General features: G+C 42.6%; 1 protein-coding gene across 1 annotated transcript in view; it reads left to right on the top strand.

Moving 5' to 3' along the window:
• The window catches only part of slc26a5 (solute carrier family 26 member 5), a 20,715-nt gene that overhangs the window by 4,108 nt on the left and 6,607 nt on the right, over window positions 1-10,000 (top strand). Inside the window, exons 2-9 of the mRNA XM_053650124.1 lie at window positions 1,001-1,210; window positions 1,380-1,519; window positions 1,988-2,098; window positions 5,871-6,043; window positions 6,445-6,609; window positions 9,260-9,412; window positions 9,513-9,595; window positions 9,670-9,817. Coding sequence (XP_053506099.1) covers window positions 1,053-1,210; window positions 1,380-1,519; window positions 1,988-2,098; window positions 5,871-6,043; window positions 6,445-6,609; window positions 9,260-9,412; window positions 9,513-9,595; window positions 9,670-9,817 — 1,131 coding nt within the window. The 5' untranslated portion in view covers window positions 1,001-1,052. The remainder of the gene's footprint in view (window positions 1-1,000; window positions 1,211-1,379; window positions 1,520-1,987; window positions 2,099-5,870; window positions 6,044-6,444; window positions 6,610-9,259; window positions 9,413-9,512; window positions 9,596-9,669; window positions 9,818-10,000) is intronic.

Raw genomic sequence — 10,000 nt, 5'->3', positions numbered from 1 at the left:
GTTATCGACTCCCAAAAGAAGGAATCGATTCTGAACAGCTGAATCGAGTCGTTAGTGATTCCAGACTTTACTTCCTGTACTAACCTACGTAGGTTTATAACAATAAACCCCGCCTCTGGTCTTCATCGGCTGCTCGCTGACGGACGGAGCTGAAACTCGTTTCGGTAGTGGGCGTTTCCTTTTTGAAACACGCTGACAGCGCTAGACCAATCACGACAGACTGGGACGTCTGACCAATCAGAGCAAAGTATGCTCTCTGAAAGGAGGAGTTTAGAACGAATCATTTAGAACGAGTCATTGAACGAGTCGTTTGTGACACTGGGGGGAAAAGGTAACGCTGCAGTTTAAATTCTGAGCACGTTAAAGTGTTTTTAGACCTCGGATGCCTCGTGTAAATCTGTCGTTTGAGAATTAGGCACGTTTCAAATCCATATTAGGTGCACTTAAATGATGAGGAATGACAAAAATAGCACCTCACGGTTCTGGAAGACGTTCCCGTGGTACACGATACGTATCACAAACGCTAACGTTGCGTTACAGTGAACAAACCCGTTCGCTAACTTATACACACTGTCCACGAGAATGGATTTATTGTTATTTTTTCATCTTTAAAAATAAATAAATAAATAAATAAATTCATTCACCGAACTGGAAACGAACAACAACATCAGCGACTAAACATCTTTAACTTTAAAACCTAAGTAGAAAAAATTGTACGCATCAATTCCGCTGCTTTCACTCAGTTTCTTATTAAATACATTATTAAATCACACACACACACACACACACACACGAAATCCACAGTATCTCCGATATCCCCGAAAAGAGACGCTAATGTATGGTCACATCGCTCAGGCCTGCTGTTTTTGTTTGATAGGATTATAAACACGGTCTTGTTGTAATTATGGTATTGAAGCGATTCCGGTGATCTGATGAAAACACGATCTCACCCCACCCCTAATGTGAATGGTGTCTTATCATTTTCTTTCTATTTCAACAGGAAGAGGAAGTCGAGAGATCCGTGATCAGTGTCATGCTCCTTCTGCGTCGTTATGGATCGTAACGTCGTAAACGGCGACGCAGAGTCCTCGTCCGCGCCGGTGTACCGACTCGAGAGACCCGTGTTCAGCGAAGAACACCTCGACACCCAGCTGCATAAGAAAGAACGGAGGCTTAAGCCTGTTCGACAGAGACTAGCGGACCGCTGCCGGTAATCCAGCTACATTTCGAGTTCGAATCACTGCGTGTGTGTGCGTGCGTTAAGGTGCACTGTAATTATAGCGTGTTTACTTACTTACTTACTTACTTACTTACTTTAATTCAAATTCTCTCACACACCCTGTTTGTTTGTTGTTGTTGGGTCCCCCCCCCCCCCCCAGCTGTTCATCTGAAAAAGCCAAATCCATCATCTTTGGCCTTCTCCCCATCTTCTCATGGCTGCCATCGTATCCAGTGAAGGAGTATCTGTTTGGAGACATCGTTTCAGGTCTCAGCACAGGAGTCATGCAGCTGCCTCAAGGTCGGGTTCATGTCCAAGTGACTTATCCAACGTCGAGCCTGATCTCTTTTTCTTTGTCCGAGAGTATTATTTTAAAAAAAACCGATAAATCAAATAAAAGATGTTCATGTTGTTATAATTGCACTCTCGGAAAAATCTTCTTCGCTTTCGACCTTTCGTGCAGTTCGACAAAATAAAATGTAAAAAAAAAAACTTGGAAAGGTACAAGGAAAACTCTCTCAACAGAAAAGCGTTTGGAGGTTGTGAGTTGGAATCCCGGTAATGCCGCAGCCACCCGCGAAATCGTCCGTGCCCTCTGGGTGGGAGGGGCTTACTCGCTCTTCCCTGTCAATCACAGTGACACCAGCCAATCATGGGGGTCTCATGTATGAGGAAGAGGGCAGAAAACACTTTCCTCAGAATGTGCTGAAATATCTCTCTCTCTCTCTCTCTCTCTCTCTCTCTCTCTCTCTCTCTCTCTCTCTCCAGGTCTTGCCTATGCGATGTTAGCTGCTGTTCCTCCAGTCTATGGCCTGTATTCGTCGTTCTATCCTGTTCTTCTCTACACGTTCTTCGGCACCTCCAGACACATATCGATAGGTGAGTTTCTCTCTGCAGCTCACGCGCCGATGTACAGCGAAAACCGGACGCCTCGGAGCAGGAAGTCTTATGAACTATCCGATGTTACCCCAGATGAGGACGGGGTTCCCTTCTGAGTTCCTCTGGTTCCTCTCAAGGTTTCTTCCTCATATCATCTCGGGGAGTTTTTCCCTCACCACCGTCTCGCTCAATAGGGATAAATTCACACGCTTAAAATCTCTATCCTGTGTTTATATATTTCTGTAAAGCTGCTTTCGTAATCACTATAAGTCGAGCTACCGTTACCATGACGAAGCTGACTTGTTTGTTTTTTTTTTACCGGCATTTTTTTTGAGTGATTTTATTCCTCTTACACCACAGCAATTTGCCAACAATTACAATTTATTTAAAGAAACAGTATTAAAGAACACCACGTTGCTCCTTTTATCTGTTTATAGTTACATTCAATGCTGTGGAACATCTGTGAAACAAGCTGTTGCTGTCCTTTACATTATGGCAGCTGTAAACAGATGTTCTGGAACGAGTAGGGGTCGGGGGGTGCAATCTGAGCGCATAAAAATGCGAAATATTTGATATTATACGGTATACGACGGCATATGAAGTTGAGTCATGTTAAACATGTAGGGGCTTGTTGTTTATTTTGGGTTGTACAGTTTGCGTTTCCTCACAGCTGGATTTACTCAAAGCGTGCAAACTTTCCAGCGACGTGTGTGTCGAGTTTTATTTTGCTAAGTGTAACCATGGAGCAGAGGCTAAAGGGTTCTGGGCTCCTGCGGACTGGTAGGAATCGGGTCCAGTTGGAAAGTGTGCTTTTATGTCTGTTTAATCTTTAATCCCTTGTTGAGATATGGTTGGGGGGGGGGGGTTTATAAGAAAAGGACGGGCATTTTAATCCTCTGCAGAATTTCTCAGAAAGCCGGTGAATGCTCGAGGCATTGAGTTCTAAAGATCGGATGAATAATAGAACAGAAGACTTTACAGGTTCCGGAAAGCGGAGAGGAAATCGGCTCGGGAGGGTTTCTAAGCCGGAGTTCGATAGAAACTTGTAGGATTACAGGACCTATTATAAAGGGTAATATGTCAGTCTGGGGGGCTATGGGCAGCCACCGGCTTAGCCGTTCCTGTCAGGAGGGCTTTAATGCGCAGGATCAAATCTCCCCTCGGCCATCCACGCACCAAGCTAGGATCCTCAATCATCTCCGCCTATGCCTCGGCTTCATCCAGGGGTGTCGTTCCAGCCAGCGAGGAAGCGCTTAAGGAGGGGCTCATGGGATATGAGGAGGAAGAGGTCAGCAAGCTCTGGATGGTGGTTCGGTCCACAGCTTGCTCATCCAGGGTTTTGTTGAAGATCTCCTGTTGATGTTGCTAGCAGACCCACAAGATCCCGGTGCTGTTGCTCCTGAGACCAGGCTAGAGACTGAATGATCCGACCTTCATTCTCCGAGCTGTCACCCGGGTTTCTGTGTGAATTCCGATCTGGCCTTCTGAATCTCACTGCTCATGAGTGGTATAGCTTCTATATGTCTGGATTGTGATACCTTCGCTCCTGTCCAGTGGCGGTTGTTGGTGATATCACAAACTGTTGTTTTGGGGGTTTTCTTCACAGCTCTCACAATGTTCCTGTCATCAGCAGCTGTTGTTGTTTTCCTCGGCAGACCCGTTCCGTGTCTGGTTGTCAGTACACCAGTGGTTTCTTGCTTTTTCAGGACGTTCCAAATGGTCGTATTGGACACGCCCGATGTTTGTGCGACGGCTCTGATGGATTTTCACCTCTTTTCTCAGCTTCAAAATGGCTCGCGTTTTCTCCCATAGACAGCTCTCTGGTCTTCGTGTTGGTTTATCCTTTTTAACAACAAATGCAGGTGAAACCTAGGCCTCAAACCAAGAGTAGACATTCAGAGGTGTTCATTCTTTAAACAGTCAGTCTAGCAGCAAGAAACACCTGTCAGTCGTTCGTTCAAATATTTTCGATAGGTGGGTTCAAACAAACGGTGCCGAGCTGTTTAACACGTCTAGACGTAAAAAGATGAGTTCATGAAAGCTGGAGTTCTGATCAATCGTCTCGTGTTCATCTTTTGATCTCGAACCCAAAGGTCTTCAATGTACAGCGAAGACCATAGAATTGGCCTGGCTGTTCCAATACTTTTGAAGGCAACCGTGTGTATCGTAACATGATCTTTTCATTGTATACACACCAAGCGGCTGCAAAACCCTGGGCGTATATCAACGCGCCCGTTCTGATACGTTACGTTATCTGATTACATATAAATAAAAAAATACAAAAATGTAAAGCTTGTGGTCATGTGACATGCCCTGCAGGTAATGGACTCCACCGAGTCTGTCCGGTATTCACAAGAGATCTTATCACTATAATCATCTCTCTGCATGACTCAGCAGATCCTGTCGTACGCGCCCGTAACATACTGTTTAACGTCGCCTTAAAATTCATTAGTCATGAGTCTCGGAGCCATGAGGCTGTTTACCTAACAATATCACATGACTATAATGATATATCCTTCATGGGGACTAGCTTTCTTCTTTGTTAATCACCTTGTTATGGGCTCGCTTTAGTATGTTGTCGTTTCTATAGTAACGGCTCATTCACAGGGACTTGAATGTGGGTTAAACAAAACGTTTTCAATAAGATGTTTATTTAGCAAAGCTGTAATTTTTATTTTTTTTAAATGTTTTTCTAAATCTTCATGACGGGCAAGTTTACGCTTTTGGTTTCTCGGTAACGTGACCAGCTACGTTTGGTTTTTTTGGGTCTTATTAACTCAACAGTTATGCTAGTGAGGTAACGACTGATTTTGTGTGATTTTAAGAAATATCTGGCAACCAAGGAGTCATGAATTACATGCGGGTGATTTTTTTTTTATTATTATTTATTTTTTAAAAATACTCTCGCTGACTGACTGAGAAAATCAAGCTAAGTGCGTGCGTGACTCGACGCTGAATACGGGAACTTTCCCCGCGTAAATGTTGACGCAAGACGTTAGCTGTGTTTCCATCCACGAATTTTTATGCAAATTTTATTATGCGATATCGCCTAATAAATAAATAAATAAATAAAAACGCTGGATAGAAACGTCAGATGCGAATAAAACCTCTACAATGCGCTCAATTAAGTGGGGAAAAAATGATTATTTATTTATTTTTTAATTCGATAAGAAGACACGCGTGTAACATAATCTACGCTGGAAACGCGTTATCCGAATAAATGCCTCGGTGCGTATCAAATGTGTGTCATGTGACTTTGCCTCAGCAAGTCGTGTGATTCGGATAATCGGCTCAGAAAAGTAAAAATGGCGGCGAGCGAGAGGTACAGTCCGTTTGGATAAACGACTTTCCGCCAGTTTTCCCGGAAGTGACGATTTTGTTCTCTTGAACATGTGGGATGGAAACGCAAGCGGATTTTCGCGCAAGTTAAATTCGCAACTTGGACGGAAGCGTAGCGAATAACGGCCGTGGCGTTTTGTTCCGTTAAGCATCCAGCAAAGTTTCAATATACAACAGCTGACGGTGTATCACCGCTGAATTAGCCAGCGTGGACAAACCTGGAGACAAACTCGTTCGCAGACGCTCCATAAAAATACACGTAACAATAAGCGGATAAAAAGTCCCATGTGTCATCCTTTAATAAATAACAGTGTAATCGATGCACGTTGCTGTGGTGTACGAGGAATAAACCCCTTCAGGATATTAACAGGAACTCTGCTTCACGTTGCTGATTAGTTTCCCGTAACGGCACGTGCTCGTGGTTGTCCTGCAGGCACGTTTGCGGTGATCAGTCTGATGGTTGGTAGCGTGGCGGTGAGAGAAGCGCCGGACTCCATGTTCCCTCTGAACTCCACTAACGGGACGGAGCTGATCGACGTGGCGGCTCGAGACGCCAGGAGAGTGCAAGTGGCCGTGGTCGTCACCGCGCTCATGGGACTTATTCAGGTACTCGCGGCGTCGCACGGAGTCTGAAGGTCGGGTCGTGGGAGGAGTCGAGCGGTGCGGATGGTGTTTGTGAGAAGCTCGTCTGAGGAGCTGTCTCAGCACCAAACACTGCACCGTACACCTGTTCAAACATGAAGCCTTCAGGGCACATGGAACGTGTGTGTGTGTGTGTGTGTGTGTGTGTGTGTGTGTGTGTGTGTGTGTGTGTAATATATATTATACATTACAGTCAAGTGCAAAAGTTTGTACACCAGTGAAGATAAAGACGTTTTGCCTTGTTAACTCTTTCTGTTTCTGTGTTGCTCTATCTCTCTCTCTCTCTTTCTCTCGCTCTGTGTTGCTCTATCTCTCTTTCTTTCTGTCTCCCTTTCTTTGACGCCACCCCCCCCGCCCCCGTGCAGCTGGTGCTCGGCATGCTGAGGTTCGGCTTCGTGGCGATTTATCTGACCGAGCCGTTGGTGCGAGGCTTCACCACGGCCGCTGCAGTACACGTGTTGGTCTCTCAGCTGAAGTACTTTTTCGGGATTAAAACCCAGCGCTACAGCGGGCCGTTATCGGTCCTCTACGTGAGTGAACTCCTCAGAGCACACCCGAATCCCGATCTGTTACTGTTTTCTGACCTTTGATTGCTGCAACATGTCCGGGTGCTGTGTATCATCACTTTCTCTGTTGGTTTTGGGTTTGTTTGATTTTTTTCAGAATGGCTAGGATTTGCTTTTTGATTAGCACATGAACACAAGGTCACGGTGCAGCCTGATAACTGTGTCATGCAAACACACACAGTATTCTAAACTACGCTTGACCTGAACGGTTTGGGGTTGTTTTTGTTGGTTTTTTTCACATTTTTAAAAAAAAAATTACTGTTATTTAATTCAGCTTTGATAAATTAACACTTTTCAGACGCATTAAAAAGAGAATAAATTGAACAAACATATTATTATTATTATTATTATTAATAATAATAATAATAATAATAATAATAATAATAACAATAATAAATAATATAGCTGCAATCAGCATTACCGGGGTCAAGCCAATTATCGGCACCGTGAGCAGCAAAAGAAGCTTTGAGACATGTTTTTGGTTGGAGTCCGTTGAACAGTGTATAAGGAGTAAACTTTCAATCATAAAAAAAAAAACTATTATTTTTAAAATAACTAAAAAAAATAGCTGCTATTTAGAATTTGTCCAGTATGTGGTGCTGTTCTGAATCCGCTCGGGTAGCACCGGAGTATGCTGGTTATCATGCAGGAAAGCGTTTGAGAGTTATAAGCCAAAATAGCCTTTTTTTTATATATATATATCTCCTGACCAGTAGGGGGCAGTGCACCGAAATGCTGCAGGTCACCTCAGGGCGTAATAGTGATGACACAGACAAAGTTTCATCACAGTCCCTCCGAGCGTCGTGGAGATGCAGCCTCAAGTTCAGTTTTGCACGTTCTTTGTCGAATTTGTTGACGCGCCATTGGAAACGGTATGGTTTATCAAAATTCTGCGAACTTCTTTGTCGTGAGTGCCTCTAGATGATGGAAGCCAATCTTCGTGAAATTCGGACAAACCGTTTAGGAGGAGTTTGAAATAGTAGGTTTTCCAAACATTTAAAAATGGCGGACAGGAAGTTCGATCAATCATAACATAATTGGTATCGTTGTTCTCGGGATGACCCACGGAATCCATCGAGACCAGTCACCTGACAGTAGGCATAAGGAGTCAATGGCTATTAGCATTTTTAGAAATAGCATTATCATTTGTTTGAGTCCCTTCAGAGTACGGTGCCAAAGACGCATACCGAGTTTCGTAACGATACACCGAGTCGTTCGTAAAATACGGCACTTTATGACTGAATTCAAAATGGTTGACACAGGTATTTTTCATTTCGTTGGATTCGGTATGCCCCACTGAATCTAATGAGACCAATCTGGTGAGTTTATGACAAACTGTTCAGAAGTTATAAGCAAAAATGTGCTTATCTCGTGACCACTAGAGGGCACTGTTCACGAAACTGAGCAGCACCCACAAGTCATGATGCCTATGACAAATAATACGTTTGGTATGAATACGCCAAAGCGTAACGGAGATATACTTTCACGTACAAATCTTTGTCGGATTCGTTGAAGTGAAAACGATACGGTTTAACCGTCTCTACGTTTTCGTGCAAATCGGATAAACGGCCTAGGACGAGTAGGTTTTTCAGACAATTTACAGTGAAGGAAAGATCATCATGACGGAAAATGGCATCGAATCGTCTTGAGTCGAGGAACCGGAGGAAAGAAGAATTTCATCTCACGGTTCAAAAGTTATTAACGGAAACGTGAGTGCAACTTCTGGACAGTTGGTGGCGCTAGAGGGATTGAGTCAGAGACTCCAAATTTGCTGCGTTAACAGTTCGGACTGTCCGCTACCCGTGAGCCAAATCTCTTCTCCACTTTCACACTTCAGGGGTTCGTCCATTTTGGCGCGTCACTATTTATCTTACAGCTATTAGTGAATTATTTCCACACTTCATGTATAAAATGTCGGTTATAAATGTATTTCATGCTTTAAAAATGATTAGAAAATGTCATGATTAATTTTAGAATAATGCGTTTTTAATCGTTTATTGCGTAGTTGTAAATAAATAAATATTGAACAGCTAGTAAATATTAAATGTTGTGTATATGATGATGATGATGATGATGATGCTATATGTATAAATAGAAAAAAATATAGATAGCAATTTATAATCAAGATCATTATTAAATTGTGAGTATAATTATATTGTAGATACATAATAGTGTAAATAAATGATCATAAATAATAGCAATAATAATAATGATGGCGATGACTAATAATAATAATAATAATAATAATAATAAACTAATTTTAAGAAAAGATAAATAAAATAAACAAATAATATTTTAGGCAAACAAGTAAATAAATATATATACATAAATAGATAAATAAATAAAACAGTATTTAAAATAAACAAATAAACATTTTAACAATAAATAAACAGTATTTTAGGCAAACAAGTAAGTAAATATATATACATAAATAGATAAATAAATAAACAGTATTTAAAATAAACAAATAAACATTTTAACAATAATTAAACAGTATTTTAAATGGATAGACAAATAAATAAATGACTTGGCTGTGTATATGCTGTATTAATGAATTGAAATATTTTTTGTGAAAGGTGTGTGTGTGTGTGTGATCACAGTGTTTTCTGTGCAGAGTCTCGTCGCTGTGTTTAAAGACATCAGCAGCACTAACGTCAGTACGCTGATTGTGGGACTGGTGTGTGTCGTCTTCCTCTACGGCGTGAAGGACGTTAACGAGCGTTTCAAAAAGAAGCTGCCCATCCCCATTCCCGGAGAGATCATCGTGGTAACGTTGTCCTTTTAAAAGCTAGCCTCGCCGTGTAGGTGTGCATGTAGGTGTGCGTGTGCGTGTACGTGTGCATTCACGCTGACGTGTGCATGTCCAGGTGCTGGTCTCGACGGGGATTTCGTACGGCATGACTCTTTCGGAGAACTACCAGGTGGATGTTGTCGGAGAAATCCCCACAGGGTGAGTCCAAGTGCTGCTGTCTTCGCATCGTACTGAAACCTGTCGGCTTTCGATAAGACGTTTCTTCTCTTCAGACTCCGAGCGCCGACTGTTCCGGATTTCAGTCTCATCCCCAACCTGATCACGGACGCCGTGGCTCTGGCTGTGGTGGGATTCTCCATCGGGATCTCCTTGGCTAAAATATTCGCGCTCAAATATGGCTACAGTGTGGACGGAAACCAGGTGATTAATCGCCGCCAGTGCAAAACCATATATACAGCATTTTATTGGAGACAAAAGTATTGGCACCCTTGTGTGTGTTGTGTTTTTTTTTTTTTTTTTTTTTTAAAGCTATTGATAAAGTGGCGGTTTTAATAGTCCAGCCCGTGAGAGTGGAAATCAGGTTCTTAGACTCTCGGGCTCGTT

The sequence above is a fragment of the Ictalurus furcatus genome, chromosome 19 (genome assembly GCF_023375685.1).
Source record: "Ictalurus furcatus strain D&B chromosome 19, Billie_1.0, whole genome shotgun sequence".
NCBI classification, from domain to species: domain Eukaryota; kingdom Metazoa; phylum Chordata; class Actinopteri; order Siluriformes; family Ictaluridae; genus Ictalurus; species Ictalurus furcatus.
The sequence above is the reverse complement of the archived record's forward strand: the minus strand, read 5'-3'. Positions and strand labels throughout refer to the sequence as shown.